This window comes from Chiloscyllium plagiosum, unplaced genomic scaffold (assembly GCF_037043375.1).
Source record: "Chiloscyllium plagiosum isolate Xiang-an unplaced genomic scaffold, Cpla_swu_hap1 HiC_scaffold_14, whole genome shotgun sequence".
NCBI lineage: Eukaryota > Metazoa > Chordata > Chondrichthyes > Orectolobiformes > Hemiscylliidae > Chiloscyllium > Chiloscyllium plagiosum.
In genome coordinates this window covers 54,839,716-54,858,327 of record NW_028270152.1, presented here as the reverse complement: position 1 = coordinate 54,858,327, position 18,612 = coordinate 54,839,716, and the positions used below count along the sequence as shown (strand labels likewise).

The 18,612-nt window shown below is 41.1% G+C and overlaps 1 protein-coding gene across 2 annotated transcripts in view; it reads left to right on the top strand.

Annotated features, from left to right (window-relative positions):
* Positions 1-18,612, top strand: part of shq1 (SHQ1, H/ACA ribonucleoprotein assembly factor) — a 141,110-nt gene that overhangs the window by 62,893 nt on the left and 59,605 nt on the right. For both annotated transcript variants that reach the window (XM_087994454.1, XM_043708353.2), the window contains 3 exons: positions 6,036-6,190; positions 6,829-6,882; positions 10,617-10,740. In XM_087994454.1, coding sequence (XP_087850580.1) covers positions 6,036-6,190; positions 6,829-6,882; positions 10,617-10,740 — 333 coding nt within the window. The remainder of the gene's footprint in view (positions 1-6,035; positions 6,191-6,828; positions 6,883-10,616; positions 10,741-18,612) is intronic.

The following is an 18,612-nucleotide window of genomic DNA, read 5'->3' as shown; positions in this document are numbered from 1 at the left end:
GATCGGCATTCCTGATCCCAGCTGCTGTTGCTGTTGGATAATTCTGATCCCAGAATGAAATCTGGCTTGATAGGTCGTTTTGTTTTAAACATAGAATTCTTTCACTGAAGCATAAATGAATAACGCTGCATATTTGGTTTCAATAATAAAACAGCATCTATTACACAAGAGAAATGTTTTAAAGTAAAATAAAACCAATCAAGCTATCTAAATATTTTAAATTTGGAGATTTCAAAAACTTAGCCAAACAAACGACCCAGTACCATCACTTCGTTTTACTGTTGATCAAAATCCAGAGACATTTTCCTTTCCTAATTAAATTTGCAGGTTGACCTCTTAGAGTCATAGAGATGTACAACATGGAAACAGACCCTTTGATCCAACCCATCTATGCCGACCAGATATCCCAACCCAATCTAGTCCCACCTGCCAGCACCTTGCCTATATCCCTCCAAACCCTTCCTATTCATATACCTATCCAAATGCCTCTTAAATGTTGCAACTGTACCAGCCTCCACCACTTCCTCTGGCAGCTCATTCCATGCATGTACCACCCTCTGCGTGAAAAGGTTGCCCCTTAGGTCTCTCTTTTATATCTTTCTCCTCTCACCCTAAACCTATGCTCTCTAGTTCTGGACTCCTCGACCCCAGGGAAAAGACTTTGTCTATTTATCTTATCCATGCCCCTCATGATTTTGTAAACCTGTATAAGGTCACCCCTCAGCCTGCGACACTTCTCTTCACAGTTCCAGTCCTGTGAGCTGTGAGACCTTTTTTCTCTTGGTCACTCTCTCAGCTGAGAGCTTTGACTTTTCAGTCTCTTAATCTGCAGAGTTCCACCAGAAGACTCCTGGTCTACATCTTTTCATAAACTGCAACCCTTAGGTTGAGGTAACTTATTCCCTTAACTTCTCTCAACAAATTTATTTCTCTTTGAGAAACCATTCTCCTATCGGATTTCAGTCGTGTCTCCTTTGAACTGAATCAAAAAGCTTTCCTGTCCCTGGAGTTTTCTAAGCTAAAAATCAGTCTTTGATTATTCTAAAGTCAACATATTTCAGTATTTTCTCTATCCCCGTTGTAAAACCTCTCAATACAAATAAACTTCAATTAATCCTGCAGGAGCTCTCCAGTCATTTGTTCTTTGATTCAAACTGTCTTACTGTCATGGTTCCAAATAGATTGACCTAGTTGCTTATTTGCGACAAAAGCAGAAATTGCTGGAAAAACTCAGTAGGTCTGGCAGCATCTGTATAGAGAAAGCAGAATTTAATATTTCAGGTTCTGTGACCCTTCTGCAAACCAGACCTGAAGTTTCATTATCAATAATCCTAGACAGTACAGGTCAGGTGAATTGGCCATGTTAAATTGCCCGTAGTGTTAGGTGTATTTGTCAGAGGGAAATGGGTCTGGGTGGGTTACTCTTTGGAGGGTCGGTGTGGAATTGTTGGGCCAAAGGACCTGTTTCCACACTGTAGGGAATCTAATCATTTTTGGACTGTGGGAAGAAACTGGAGCATCCGGAGGAAACCCACGCAGACACTGGGAGAATGTGCAAACTCCACACAGACAGTCGCCCGAGGCTGGAATCAAACCTGGGACCCTGGTGCTGTGAGGCAGCAGTGCTAACCACTATGCCATCATGCCTCCCTGTTCATCTCATTGGAAGCACTTCCAGTTGTTCTGTTTTTAGAGGAGAGAGAATGCTGCAAGTATTGCCTATCACCAGGTGCTGTACTTCTGGGAATGGGGCTAGACTCTAACAACAGTTGCGCTCTCTCAAGTGGCTGCCTCACACTCCTCCTCGTCTTCCTTTGTCATTCAATAGCAAGTAACTTGCCTCCTGTCATCCCTCTACTGTTCACCCTCTCTATATCACAAAATACTGTGCTATAAAACTCCTTTAACAGCACTTTATGAATCTGCAATCTATACCAACTAGAAGGATAACAACAATGGATGAGTAAGAATGCCACTCTCTGCAAGCCACTCCCGATCCTAAATCATTTATATTATCATTACCCCTCTGTCGGTGGATCAAAAACTGGAACTGGCTCCTTACCAGCACTGTTTGGACTCCCACTGTAAGCATTACAGCAGTTCAAGAAAGCACCTCATTGGCACTTTCTCCGGGGCAGCAAATGTTGACCTTTCTAGCGATGCCCGCATCCCACAGACATGTAAAGGAAAAGGTGGAAGTTATGCATGTAGTTCCAAGACACATAGAAGTTGGGATTGTAGGTCTACAAGGGAGTTCCTAGGAACAGGCCCCTCAGGCCTGTTCCATCATTCAGTGAGATCATGGCTGATCTGTGGCCGAACTACATATAGCTGCCTTTGGCCTAAATCTCTTACTATCTTTGCCTAACAAAAATGAATTTATCTCCGATTTAAACTCAGCAACTAATCCTGCATCCAGTGCCATTTGTGGAAGATGGTTCCTAAACTCTACCGCTCTTTGTGTATTGAAGCACTTCCTAATATCTGTCGTGGGTGGTCTGACCCAATCCTCAGACTGTGCCCCTGAATTCTGGAATCCCCAATCCCACGTGCACGTTGTGCTGCTGCCTAGTCTCCTGAATGGGGAGTGGACTTAGCAAGTCCTCACTGTTTCAATCCCATTGAACTGATTTTGGGTGGGGTGGGTGGAAAACCGTAGGAGGCTTCAGCAATGCTGCAGCTCCCTTACACACAAGTGTGTGTCTGCTCAGAAACAAACCTTGAGACAGGGAGAGGGAGCAAGGCAGGCAGAGCAAGGAAAAAAGGAAACTTCAGAAAACTCTGAGCTCCAGAGGAGAGGCATTGAATCAATTAACCGGATAATCAATTACCGAATGAAATACTGCCCGCTCATCACGTTCAGTTAATCAAGGTTCCTCTATATCCTTTGAGTTGCTTGATAAGAGCAGAAATTCAACTGTAAATTCCATCAGCAATATAAATTGTTCTTGCAGAATCAGTTGTTAGGGGTAAAATAATTGGTTTACTTTTCTTTTTGAGAGCATTGAATGCATGCTGTGCAGTCATAGAAATGTACTGTAGGAGTTTGACTGTTCCTTTGTTTAGTGTGTGTGTGTGTGTGTGTGTGTATTTGTTCTCTGAAGCATGCAATCAGCCAGCTTTGAAAAAAATGCCATCTGACAGGATCGTGAAATCTGCAGTGGACCAGCATCTATATAGAAGTTGTAGGAGCATTGAGGATCACTAAGAACAAGGGTGTTCCTGATTGTTAAAACCCCCAAAACAAGAAAACAGTTTAATCCACAATGGAATTGAACAGTACGCAGTTGAGAGGAATATCAGGAAAATTGTGGGTCATTTTAGGTTCCCCTGTAAATTGTGTAGTTTGGTGAAAGCTGAAATACGAAGGAGAATTCTAGTATATTCCAGAGGACTGTCCCACATCTTTGAGTTGGTCCCAGAAGGAGTGAATAAACCTTTAAGGTTCTTGTAGTGTTTAATGGAATAATAATTTTGGAGGTTGAGGGGCAAGAAGAGTAAATAGTGGGACTGCATTTTTAATACAAGTCTTCATAAACTATAGCTTTAAGATTATGTGGTTTCTGCTTAACATTTTCTTCATAGATACAATAAAGTTTGTTTTGTATAAAAATGTGAAATCTTATGGTGTTGCTCTGTTCAGTTATTGAGGTCTTCTCTTTAAACATCAGTAATCTGCAACAAGATCCTAAAAATACAAAGTTGCAACCTGGAAACCTGCATTTTACAGCAGGGTGCAGTAGTCACTCGAAGTAAAACATGGGTCAGTCCTGTGACTCTTTCAGCATGGTTTAATGTGGTGACTTTGTGCTATTTATAGGCGTGGTTTCTCATGTTTGAGAAGAGTATGTTTTTAGTTTCTGACAACATTGTTTGCTGTTCTCGCTTGCAATTGTGCATACTGCACTGCTTCTGAGACTTTTCGGTCTGTTATCTTGTTGGTTATCAAGCTTTTCCTTGACTTTGAGTAGCACATCTTTTAGTCTGTTCTAACTGGTATTTTTGTTGGCTTGCTTAATAAGAAATAAGGGCTATCAATACAGCCCATTCAGTTAGATTGTGGATGGTCTTCAATTTTAACTTGATATTCCTGCCCTTTCCTTGTATTGTTTATATTTTTGATATGTATAAATATTGATTTCAGTCTTGAATGTACTGTGTGACTGAGCGTCCACTCATGAACTCTTGGCAGCGTCTCATCGCTTTTTCTAATAATGTGGATAACCTCACATTTCTCCACGTTGTATTCTGTCTACCAAATTTTTGCCCCCTCACTTGGCCTCTCGAAATCTCTTTGAATCATCTTTGTATCATCCTCACGACTCCCACGAAGGTTTGTGTCATCCCCAAACTAGGGATAATTACATTTGATCCCAATTCCAGATCATTGATATAGTTTGTGTATAGTTGGGCTTCAGTACTGATCCTTGTGATATCCCAGTAATTTGCCAGTCTGAAACAATTCCTGTATTGTTTTCAACCTGTTAAACAGTTCATGCCAATACCTTTCTTCAGTCCCATGTACTATGTTTGTTTACTAACTCCATGTATGGTAGCTTATCAAAAACATTCTCCTAATCTAAGTACTTAACATGCACTGGTTCTGTCTCATATGTTTTCTAGTTATAATTTCATAAATGATTTTCATGAATCATGTTGACTCTGCCTAGTCCTGCCATTATTTTCTAAATGTTGTATTATCACATCCTTCATTCTAGATTCTCATATGTTCACTATAGTTGACATTAGGCTAACAGGTAGGTATTTCCCTGCTTTCTCTCTTTCCCACCTTTCTTAATTGTCGGGTCACATTTGCCATCTTCCTGTCTGAAGGCACCATTCCAGACATACAATAGAATTTTGAAAGGTAATTTCAATGTTTTAATTGAGAGGCAGATAAATGGATGATTGTCAACCACTTCAGTGATTTTTCTGCATTTACGTTTTCCAAATGTGATTTTTATATCTTAAATGTGGCACTGACTGAACATTATCCTATCTTTGCAATTCACTAAGGTGAGCTAAGATTCATTTTGTCTTTTCTTCAAGAAAGGACATAGAAACCTACAGCTCAGAAGGAAGCCATTTGATCTATCATGCCTATGTCAGCTGCCTGAAAGCTGTTGAACTTATCCCCACACACCAGTCTTTTCCACATAACTTTGCAAATCCATTTTCTGAAAAAGCAAATCCAGTCACCTTTTGACCTGTGGAACCAACTGTCACCACCCCTTTGAGTTGTGTGCTCCTGATCATCTATTAATTATATGGTACATACCCTGCTGATGAGGGGTGGATGATTTAACACAGAGACTGCACCCCCATACGGAGGAGGGGAACTGAGGCTAGGAGTGGGAGGTTGAGGGATTTAGGGTCTGGATAGTGAGTGACACTGGGATAGGCTGCTACACCCTGCACTGCCACCTGTGGATAGGCGTCCATTTTCTTTTAGTTTTGTGCACTACTTGGAGGTCCTGTTCATAGGATACTCTGCCCTCTCTAAATAGTGGTCACCCATTGCTCTAGTACATGCTGGCCGCTCTGACTCCTAGTGAAAGAAGTCTTCATTTTGACATTCTCATCCTTGCTTTCAGCTCCTTCCATACTCTGTAATCTCCCCCAACAATCACCCCTCTGAGAGAAGTGCGTTCCTCCAGTTCTGATCTCTGGGGCATCCCTGACTCTAATTACTCCACCATTGATGGCTGTACCTCAGCTGCCTATGCCCTCAACTCTCCAGTTTCTTGTATAACTTTCTCCGACACTCTACCTCAAATTCCTCCTCAATAAAGAATCTGCTAATATCTCCTCAAACAGCTTTGTACTCTATCTTGCTTCAGAATACCTCTGAAGCACCTTGGAACATTTGTATTATCTAGTATGTGCTATGTAAGGATATGTTGTTGTTGATGAAACTTCACTGAACATTTTTTACATTAAAATGTAATTGAAACAAGTACCTTCTAAAACATTTAGATGTTTTTAAAGCTGGTTCAGAAGTGTTTAAAAAAAACAGAAACCTCTCTTGCCCTCAGTTGAATTTTCTGAAGATGAAAAGGAACACTTGCGAAACTTCACCAATAAGAATTACCTGCTGGATAAAAAAGCATGCCACAATGCTTACCTCTGCCTGCTTGACATTATCCTTGCATATGCCTATGAAGTCCGCATCACTGAAGGAGAAACCAATGTAAGTTCACCTGTAAATTCATACAGTTCCTTTTTTAAAAGAAAAGGACATGTTTGAGCTTGTTAGTGAGAACAATATCAGTCCTGGGGAGCAATGTCACTTTCTAATATCTGTTACCTGTAATTAACATTGCGTAGTGAATCAAACACAAGACCAGTCAGTTTACCAGCCACTTGTTTATCAAGTTCTTTATAGAATTCTATTGCCTTTAATTTTCAGTTTTAATTAAGTTCTTCATTGTGTAAAGACAACTTCAGTGCTTTACTCAAGCAGTTGATTGCAGCTATGTCTTACAATTCCAAGCACGACGCTTAATTGTATTTTTCACATTTGAGCCGTTTTTATGTGCTGCATGGCTGAGAGTTTATTTTGACCCATTTATATTCTCTACATAGGCCTCCCACAGGTTTTGGGGGCAGAGAGAGGGTACTTTGCTCATTCTGAGCTGGATTAATCTTCCAGAATGAAATAGTTGTTCTTTCTGTGCTGCCTGTCTATCTGCAGCTTGCTGCCACTCTCAATCTGACAACTGGTATAAAAGTAAATGACTCTACTGTTAATGTACCAGTCGATGATGACTTTGTTAATGATGTCTTTAAAGTGAGCCTTCACTTATGTAATTGTTTTTTTTTCCCTAGACTGAATCCTCGTGGAACATCCGGAAACTGAGTGGGACACTGTGTTGGCTGGATGTAAGAGAAATGCCTTTTTATGCCATTTGTGTTGCCTCCTATATAGTCTTGGGCAAATCAGTCAATTTAAGAGCTCTCAGCTGTCTCCAGCAACGAAATAGATGTTCAGTCATCAAAGCTTATCTCTCTAGAACATTAACTCTGCAATTGTGGATATAAGGGCCTAAATAGGTACCAAGTTGCTACGAGTCATTGATTGACTGGAGTGACAGATGGCAAATGCCTCTTTAGCTGTTGGATAAAAGCCATTAGAGAGTCAGTGAAGATTGATAATGCTTCAGTTATCTAGTGTACGATGCTGATATGGGAGAATTTCTCAAAACCATGAAAGGCAAAGTTATAGCCCCTGTTCAATTGCCTGTTTGCTCAGCTTTTGAATTAGGTGGGCTAAGCACTTTGAATATTTTGAAGTTTACACAGTGGGCCTTTCTCTGCCAGAAAAAAACTAGTTTTTCCAGTGTTTTCCTCTTTATCTTAAGGCAATGATATTCCTCGGGTGTGTGTCCAAGGTTTTCATGTCTTCCTTTGTCTTGCTGATTGTTACCAGACTCTCTGACTGTGTCAGCCTACATTTTAGTTATTTCCTGCTATCCATAAATGAGATGAAATTTACTGAGTATGAAGGAAGGGTCGGTGCCCTGATGTGCATCAGACTGGTGTGGTCTAGAGTAACAAATCCCCTACAACCAACATTCTGTGGGTTAATAGATAAAAACCGAAAGAACTGGAAGCCAAAACAGAAGTTGCTGGAAAAGCTCAGCAGGTCTGGCAGAGTCTGTGAGGAGGAATCAGAGTTCACGTTTCAGGTCCTTCCTCCGTTCTGAGAAAGAGTCACCAGACCCAAAACGTTAACTCTGACTTCTCCAGTGGGTTGAAGTTGATCAAAAGCTGAACTGAACAGCCATAAAAATACTGCAGGCAGAGCAGGCCAGAGACTAGGAATTCTGCAACACCCAGCTTGCTTTCTGTCTCCGGCGCACGTCCAACAGCAACAAGTGCCACGTTGGCTCTGAGATAGAATAGTCTCCACTTTGCTAGTTGGACGGGGCTCCAACAATACTCTAGCTCAAATCATTCAAAACACAACAACTTGTTTGGCGCCATACCCGACACCGTCAACATTTGACACCGTCAACATTTGACACCGTCAACATTTGACACCGTCAACATTTGACACCGTCAACATTTGACACCGTCAACATTTGACACCGTCAACATTCACTCCCTTCACCTTCACCACCACCATCACCACTGCCACACAGTGAGCAGTGCATACCATCCACGAGATGCACTACATCAATTCACCAAGGTTCCTCTGTGTGCACTTTTAAAACTCTCAGCCATGACTGGGGCGGCACGGTGGCACAGTGGTAAGTACTGCTGCCTCACAGCGGCAGAGACCCGGGTTCAATTCCCGCGTCAGGCAACTGTCTGTGTGGAGTTTGCACATTCTCCAGTTTCCTCCCACAGTCCAAAAATGTGCAGGTCAGGTGAATTGGTCATGCTAAATTGCCCGCAGTGTGAGATGTAGGGGAATGGGTCTGGGTGGGTTGCTCTTCAGAGGGTTGGTGTGGGCTTGTTGGGCTGAAGGGCCTGTTTCCGCACTGTAAGTAATCTAATCTAATCTGTAATCTCATGACTACCTAAGGACAAGCTCAGCAGATATTCGGGGAAACCACCACCTGCACGTTCCCCTCTGAGCCATTCTGATTTGGAAATATATCACTGATCCTTGACTGTCAGCTGGTCACACATCCTAAATGCACTGTGGATGTCCTTACACCTCAATAACTGAAGCTGTACAGGATGGCAGCTCTCCAGCATCTTGAGGGAAGTTGGGGATTGGTAATAAACACCAGCCTCACCAACAACACCTACATATTAGCAGCAAACAATAAAATTAGGTCTGAATGAGAATTTCAGCAGCAGATGAACTGAGGTGGGTAAAGTTAGACAATGTTATGAATGTGGAACTCTTGATAGGAGAGCAAATAGGTATTAATATGGTCATGCCCTTCTCTCTCTTATGGTTGATATTTTTGCACTTTTCAGGAAAAACAAATCAGCAGTTGATGAACAATAAGCTGTCTCATTTTTCACTCTCTTTCTTATTGCATTGGAATCCCTGCTCAATGTCATGGCTGTTTCGGCTGAAATCACCAATGACACTTGGACTGGGGATAGACTGGATAATTTGAGTTTGCTTGAGTCTGGCTCACCAAACTATACATGCCCAAAATGAAATCAAAGGCTTCATCTAATTTGAAAATTGACACATGGCTTACTGTTTTGTATGGAAGTTTGTAAAGTCATAAGGTGTACAGGTAAAGTTAATGGGAGCTGTCTTTTCCCTCGGGTGGCTGATCCCGTGATGCAGGTATATAATTTCAAGTGAAAGGAGAAAGATTTAAAAAAGACATGAGGCAAATGTTTCACACAGAGTGGTTCGTGTGTGGAAGGAGCTTCCTGAGGAAGTGGTACATGTGGGCACAGTTACAATGTTCAAAAGACATATAGATATGTACATGAATAGGAAAGGTTTGAGGGATATGGGCCAGAAGCTGGCAGGTGGGGCTAGTTTATTTTTGGATTAGTTTTGGCATCGACTGGTTGGGCTGAAGAGTCTATCCCCATGCTGTGTGACTCTGCGACTCTATTAGAAAGTTTAGTGCTCTGCAGGTGGTTCCCTGAATTTATTGAATTCAAAAGTTTGTGGAGAATGGACTGTTATTGATTGAGTCTTTTCTTCATGGGAGTATGATTGTGGTTTGTAACTTCATTGAATGAATGTTGGGAGCAATTGATACAAACCCACAATCCATTACATTGTAAGCCAGCAGTGTAACCCTTCACTAAAAGAACAGGCCGAAGCATACATCCTTTCTCAATAAGAGTATACCAACCCCACCCCTAGTCCCACCTCTTTGATTAAGTCTTTGTATTGACAATACAAATGGTTGTTTGAAAATGCTTCTGGATAGGTTGAGTGAGAAGGTTCATAGTCTGTGATAATTATCTTCGCAGGGTAAAGTGACGAGTTCAAAAATTCCAAACAAATCCAAGATCATCATCCAAGTTGAAATCTCCTCCATATGTGCAACGCTGAATCTGAATAATTGTTGGATGGAACAAACAGTGTAACCCAGAGTTGTTACTTTTCAGTGCACATGTTTGAACTTTGAATGAATTGATATTGGGTGTTTACAGAGCTCTGTTCAAAGAATAGAATCATAGAGTCCCGACAGTGTGGAAGCAAACCATTCAGCCCACCGAGTCCACACCGACCTTCCGAAGAGCATTCCACCCTACCCACCCCCCTATCCTATCCCTATCACTCTATATTTCCCATGGCTAAACCACATAGCCTGCACACCCCTGGAAACTATGGGGCAATATAGCACGGCCAGTCCATCTAACCTGCACATCTTTGGAGGAAACCAGAGCACCCGGAGGAACCCCACACAGACATGGGGAAAATGTGCAAACTCCACACACAGTCACCTGAGGATGGAGTCAAACCTGGGTCCCTGGTGCTGTGAGGCAGCAGTGCTAACCAATGTGCCGTGCTTAATATCCTGTGTAGTTTCATTATTCTCAGTTATAAACTGCTGTTGCGAGAAGAATCTTTTGCATTTACCTTGGCTGCAATAAAATCACTGGCAGATTTCTTTTTGAATGAAAATAAATAAAATAAGTTATTCTTTGAAACGAATGATCTCATTTTTGTTTAACAGACTTACCATTCTATTCAAGAAGTTGCTGTGTCCTTCTGCAGAAGAGTTTTGTGTTATCCCTTTTACAGACATTTCCACTTGGCTCTGAAAGCTATTGAGGATGCAGTCTTAATACTTCAGCTGGGTAAGAACCATTTATAAAACTGAAATAATGTTAAGAATTTGCCTTTACAAGTTAGTCATCAAAGACGCTGCTCAGTTATTAATCCTGCAGTGAAGCAAAATAGACTGCATAGTGATATATCTGTTGAACTAAAGTCTAGGATCAATCAGTCCCACTTAAGTTGAATGAGATGTAATATCTTCCATTAAGCATTACAAAGACAGAAACTATCATCTGTTGGGTGGAGCCAAGAACTGCCTCCTTAGCCTCAGAGAACCAGACTCTTTGCAATTTTGACACCCTATTTGAGCCCAACTTACGCCTCTGATCCCTTGCTTATACTTTTACCCCATTGCTATTTCCATCCTGAAGTTCCTAATATCTTGTTCATGCCATTGTCCTCTACACACCCAACTATTCCAGTACAATAAAAGCAAGACGTGTAGATGCTGGAAATCGGAAACAAAAACAAATTTGGTGGGGAAACTCCGGGTCAGCTGAAGGGTTACAATGTTGACTCATGCTTTCTCCTCACAGACTTGTTGAGCGTCTCCAGTGATTTCGGCTCTCATTTCAGTTATTTTCAGTGTTTCCCAACCACCGTCCTTAATTTGAACTAAAGTTATCCAACTCTTTGAAGAATTGAATATGTGCAGTAAGGTCCACCTATCTGCCAACAGGACAGTGGCTTCCCAAAGCATCGCTCATGTTTCAATGTCTCATGGCTTCAACCTTTTCTCTGCTACTTCCTCCATTCAGACAACTCCAACCAAGCTCCATGTTCCTCCCAATTTATTATGCATTTCCCCACCCCATCCTTTTATCCCACTATTCACAGTACTACCTTCTCCTGCATCAGCACCATCCTCTGATATTCCTGTACTCTTTTGCTGCCGTGTTCTCATTAAATCCCTTCTCCACACAATCCATGTTGGTCACCTTCCTAACATCTTTTATTGGGCTACAGTCCTCATTTATTTTCTGATTATGCTGTGCAAAGTTCATGAGATTTGTTTGTCGTCAAACTATTTGTGGAATCCACTTAGATGATCAGTGGGGCAACTCCATGAACAAGTTAGCAAATGGATGTTGGAAACCGTTGCATAGTTGGACAAATGTGAATTAATTTTTCAGAACATTTAGTAAATGAGGCATGTAGAGAATGGTCCTTAGTACTGAATATGGAGTGCGGGTACTTTGAGATTAATAAGATTGAGTCAAATTAACACAAAAAATTGAGTTTAACATTTTTAAATAGTGAAGAACTATGAGAGGTTGCTAGGTCCATAATTCACTGAGTGCTGATGCAAATTTGAAAAACATCGACCAAGATATGGTATGTAAACATGAAAAGTTATCATAGACTCTGCATAATGTAAAAAGAGCCTCAGAATTTAATCCAATGGAAGAAAATATTCTATTTTGTTTGTTTTTATTTAGTGTGCCTGATAATGGACAAATGTCCCATTTTTCAGCCGTGTGGTGGAAATCATGTTTATATGCTCAATGATTCCTCTTGGTGTTGGCAGTGTAGAAACCATTTGTTACAAAGATTCTTTGGCCACATTATCTCAGCTGCATTTGAAAGATGAAATCATGGTCAATTAAGAAAATGTTTTGTACATGTATTTTGTACATGGCATTCCTGATGAAGGGCTTTTGCCTGAAATGTCGATTTTCCTGCTCCTCGTATGTTGCCTGACCTGCTGTGCTTTTCCAGCACCACACTAATCTAGACGCTAATTATTGTAATTTGAGTCAGTGGCACATTGGTTCCATGTAAATTATTGCAATGTCTTTGTTTTCAAGCTCTCGCTGAACTTCTGTTTTGGGTAATAAGCAAGATGCATTATTGAAAATATTTGGTTTCATTTTGGAATATTATGTTATAACATGTGGATTATATTGAAGATTAAAAATGTAGCCATTTGGTTTCACTTTGAACTGAGTTGGAGATTTTTTACTTTCTTTTTGTTCATTATCTTTGTTGACTTATAAACACTGCTTGAATCTGTGATAAAAACAGAAATTGCTGGAAAATCTCAACAGATATGGCAGCATCTCTGAAAAGAAAACAGAGTTAACATTTTGGGTTCGGTGACCCTGAATAGGTGAATCTGTGATCCTGTTGAGATGTTCCTAGGAGTAAATAAGCCGGGAGATTGTAATGGATTTGAGGAATTATATACCGATAACTGCTTGGGCATGGAACTGTTCTCTGAACAGCTGCCAAAAAACATAGTCTATTGTGCTTAAACAAAGACCTCCATTCGCTGTGTGTATAGAGAATGGAAATGGGTGTTGTTTAGTGTTGGGTAATTCTGTAGAGTGGAGGAGTGCAGCTGAGGAATAATATTGCACCTACGTCTGAGTGGACTGTGGCATGTGATGGTCAGCAATACCTTTGCTATGTAAAAGGAACTGGCTTCTGGAGGATGAATGGGTGTGGAAGGCATAATGTAAAGACAAAACTGGATTAAGACTGTTGGATTGGTTGAAACTAGCATCTTGTATTGTTTAGAATCATTATTTTTCTTGTACAGTCTGCTTATTTAGTTATTGGTTATATTTGTTTTATTGAAATTTGTACAGTAAATGTTCTTATCATGTTTCTGTTTGAATCCTGGAGTCCTGCTTATTCTCTTAACCTTGGTTTTTCCAGGCATTGTATTCTTTACATTCATCTACTCTGTCACTCTAGATCCAAACAAATGTCCAGTATTCTTATACCTGAGCATACAAAGCCATGCATCTGAAACGAATGTTTGTAGAGGATAATGGAGGTTGTATGAGTTATCATTAGGGCGGCACGGTTGCTCAGTGGTTAGCACTGCTGCCTCACAGCACCAGGGACCCATGTTCCATTCCCACCTCGAGCGACTGTCTGTGTGGAGTTTGCACATTCTCCCCATGTCTGTGTGGGTTTTCTCCGGGTGCTCCAGTTTCCTCCCACAATCCAAAGATGTGCAGGTCAGGTGAATTGGCCATAGTGTCATGTGCATTAGTCAGGGGTAAATGTGGGGTAGGGGAATGGGTCTGGGTGGGATACTCTTTGGAGGGTCGGTGTGTACTTGTTGGGCCGAAGGGACTGTTTCCATACTGGAGAGAATCTAGTCATAAAGACAACTTTGATCTGATGATTGAAGAGCACCCTCTACAGCAACAGTTTCACTTCCCACGTCAGTTGTCTTCACAGCTCCTTTGACTTGGTGCCAAAGACCATTGAATTATGTCAGGGTTGTGCTTTCTGCGCATAATATTAAAGTTGGACCAACACCTTACCTATGTACAAACGTTTGACGTAGATGTAACATACAGAATTGTAGACAACAAGCTTATCCCAGAAGGAGGCAATCTGTGGCCAAGTTTCAATCCACTCCTTTCTCCTCCGCCCTTCAGTATGCTGTTTTCTTTCCCCTCCCCCACTTCAATTTAACCTTTTCTCTAAATACTAGCTGATCTTATTCTAAAGCAGTACTTCAGTATGGCCTCACAAAAACAATTATGGCATGTGCAAGCTCAGTAGTTTTAAAATGTTTATGTGAGGGTAATTGATTCGTTGATTTGCTCCAAACCTGGTGAAAGGCAAGTAGGTTAGCTGCTTCACCTCTGGCAGTAACAACTAAGCTATGCACTAGAGGAGCTTAAAAGTTAGGAGTTTTGAGTTCTCCATCCCCGTGGCAGAATGGTTCCGGTTATCTGTATAGTCACTTAGTGGTATTGAGGATGAAATTTGTCTCATCGTTGCCATAAGCTGTTAAAGAAAGAACTTAGAAAATGTATGATATATAGCTCTTAAGTCCTTGAGAAAACCTGCAGTGTTTCATAAGAATATGAAAGGTGGGAATAGCTGTAGACCACTTGGCCTGTGGAGCCAGTTCAGGTGCTACAGGGAACTAAAAATGGACTTGTGTTCAGATTGCTAAACAAGCTACAAATTGAGTCAGTATAGTACAATGAACTACAGTCTACCATTAACAGTCAAAGTCACTTAATGATTTAATTCAATTTAACCAAGCCCACCTTCTCCTCCCCACATCCCTTCATTTCCCCGAGAGATCACTTCAATCAAGACTGTGGTGAAATGGTAATAGCAATCCAGAATCCATTGTTCTGGATTGAAATTTGAATTTGTTTAAAACAAAGAGCTGGTCTAATGGCAACCTTGTCAATTGTCATAAGAACCCAGCTAGTTCATTAATATCCTTTTTGGGAAAGGGAAAGTCCTGTCCTTGGCCTACTCTGGCCTACCTGCTACTCCGGATGCTCCTAACTATCCTCTGGGCAATAAATGTTAGACGAGATAGTCATGGCCACATCTCGTGAAGGAATAAAAAAAAACTGGGTGTAATTACTGTTCCAATGTAGACAATCTCTTTTCGTGCCAAGAATTCTGAATGATCCAACTTTTATATGAATGATCCAACTTTTATATATATATATATATATATAATAACATAGCAAAATGGGAATTTGATGCTGCAAAAAGTTAGAGAACTTCGATGAAGTGACTTTGACTGTAAGTGGTGGACTGTAGTTCTGGGCCTCCTCCGTCATCAGTCCCTTATGACCTGACGCCTGGAGGAATAAAGCCTCATCTTCTGCTTCGGGACCCTCCAACCGCATGGCATCAATGTAGATTTCACCAGTTTACTCATTCTCCCTTCCTCCACACTCCCCAGTTCCAACCTTCCTTCCCACCTATCCGCTCAACCCTCCCCTGTGACCTATCACCTTTACCCCCACCTCCATCCACCTATTGCACTCTCAGCTCCTTCCCCCCCACCCCCAGCCCCTCACGTCCCATTTACCCCCCCCCCCCGATGTTCCCAGCCTCATTCCTGCTCCTCAGATGCTACCTCACTGGCTGTGCTTTTCCAGCACCACAGTTTTGTCTCTAATCTCCGGCATCTGCAGTACTCCCTTTCATCCATTGTACTATACTGTCTCTTAATTTGTAGCTTGTTTTACAGTCTGGACACGAGTCCATGTTTATTTCCCTGTCACACTTGAACACAAATCTAGCAAAACCAAACTTCAAAGGGATTATCTTACATGTGTCATGCTAATTTGATTCTGCAGCCAGAAGTAAGGTGACTGTTTCCAGCCTGTTTCTCAGCAAGAAACTAGCTTGATTCAAATTGCTGCTTGGAGCAATTTTGTTTCTCTGACTTCACACTTTTCCTCAGATGGTGTAAAAGTGTGAATTACAGGCAAAATGATCAATGTTGTATTCTGGTTATGAATGCATAGTAGGTAAGGAAACATTTAGACTAAATAACAGGCTCGAGGTTTTGGTCTCTACACTTAAGATCGAGCATATTTAATACTTACATTTATATTTGCTTCGCAAGTTATGTGATTGAAACCAGGACTCTATGTAGTTAATCACACTTTCAGCAGAGGGCAAACAGAAGCTAAATGAAGTAAGAAGGGTAAGCTGTTGCACATTGCAGTAAGAAATAGAGTTTTATTGGATGGTCAGTATCTTCCTATCCTGTCTTTAAGGAAAGTAATCTTTACACTGATAGAAGCCATGAAGCAAAAGTATTGCATTTCCAACCATTATTTTGATATATGGTGAAAGAACTGACCAGTGACTCATAATCTGATCTCATTTCTCATTCTACAGTTCCTGTTTAAATTCATGGCACTGTTTGCAGTTTTACAGGCTAAATACCTTGCACTTTATTTTCTATTTGAATTGTCTAACTCCCAGAGTAGCATGTGTATAGATAGATAGATAGATAGATTTTTTTCAAACCTTGTTCACTAAGGTGATCCTGAACAAACTCTGAGGTCATCAGGTCTGTGAATCAGATTCTCAAAATCAGTGATTTCCTTTTACTTTTTGTTATCTTTACTATCACTACTTCTGCATGTAGAATTGAGTAAAAATCCCCAATATCTAAAATGCTGGACAAAACCCTGGACTTTTTCAAAACTTGTAAAAACTAAATGAAAGCTTCAATGAGTTCTGTGGAGAATACACAACAGACCGTGCAGAATTGAGATGGCTGCCTGGAGTTACATCTACACTCTAAGAGGACAATCAAATAAAATTAGCTTTAACTTTTACAGTTTGGGCTACCCAGTGCACACAATATGGGACCAAAAAAACTGCAGATGCTGGAATCCAAGGTAAACAAGCAGGAGGCTGGAAGAACACAGCAAGCCAGGCAGCATCAGGAGGTGAAGAAGTCAACTTTTTGATCCTTCAAGAAGGGTTAATACCCAAAACGTTGACTTCTCCACTACCTGATGCTGCCTAGCTTGCTGTGTTCTTCCAAACAGTATAGGGGCTGTAGACATACTGGACATTCAACCTCAATCAAAATCCAACCACATATACTCTAATCATCGGAAAGCCAATTAACTTCAGAAGAGACCATCAGGTATAACTACAAACCGGGCGCACTTTAAAACTGTGGTTTCCTCCGCGGCGAGCTGAAATTCCCGAGATCCCAAAGTTCCGACCTAGTGAGCCGTGTTGGGAAGGCAGCTGTTGACAGTGCATGGGACTCCAAAGGTAGGAAACCTGATTAAAGATTCTGTAATTAAAGCTAGCGAACAATGTATTGCATAGCATTACTGAGCTCTGTATAGTTAGGTGTCAATTTCCCTGTTTATTGCATTTGCCTATATTTCTTATGTCATACTTAGCTTTTTGTATTGTAAATTAGTGCAAAGATTCTTTTGCTCTGAAACACCTGTCTACTGCCTTCTTCATTTTACATTCCCTAAATATGGCCAGTGTCTAGAACCAGGGATCTGGGGGTGATTCGAACCACTTATAAACCAGAACCCTACATGTATCCAGTAAAACACCCTTTAGCGAGTGTCCAGAGTTAATATTTTAATGGGGCTATTGTCAAAGTTTCTGCATTTCCATTGCAAAGAAAAGTTTGTAATCCAGATTTCCAGCAACCTTTTACTGCGTCTTGGTGCCTTTGTGAATCAATTTGAGTGAATACAACTCCATTGATTTTTGTATTATTACTGCATATTATCAATAACTGAAGTACTTGCAGAATTCTGGTCATTGAGATGTTCAGCTCTGATGGAGAACGAGAATGATGCTATGGGAATTGGAAAATTATGACACCAGCTGACTAATTTTGGGCATGTTTCATCAAGTAAGAATGAAGCTGAAGGTAATTGGTGTTTAAAGATGTTTATGGTAATAACAATCAAAATGAATTAGTTTCCATTCTTGATCATGTTTCATTTGTCATCTTCATCGTCCACAGCACCAGCAGTATTGTGGGGATGGATGGACATCTGCAGTTGGCTGTAGGGATCAGAATTGTGACTTTGATCCCAGCTACAGTTAAAGAAAGGAGATGATTAAGCTGGAGAGAGTCCAGAAGGCATTTACCAATATGTTTCCACATATGACATTCCTGATAAAAGGCTTATGCCCGAAATGTCGACTCTCCTGCTCCTCGAATGCTGCCTGATCTGCTGTGCTTTTCTAGCACCACACATTGACTCTGATCTCCAGCATCTGCAGTCCTCACTTTCTCCCTGTTGCCGAGTACGGAATATTTGAGTTCTAAAGGAAGACTGGATAGCCTGGGACTTTTTTCACTGAGGTGACCTTCCACTAGTTTGTAAAATAATGAGGGGGTATGGAAAGGGTTAATGGTAGTTGTCTGTTCCCTAGGATGGCGGATTTCAAGGCTAGGGGGCACATTCTTAAGGTGAGAGGAGAGAGATTTACAAAAGACACAAGGGGCAATTTCTTTTTTAAACACAGGATGGTTCGCATGTGGGATGAACTTCCTGAGGCAGTGGGGGATATGGGTACAATTACATCGTTTAAAAGACATTTGGATAAGTATATGCATAGGAAAGGTTTGGCGGGATCAGGGCCAGGAGCAGGCAGGTGGA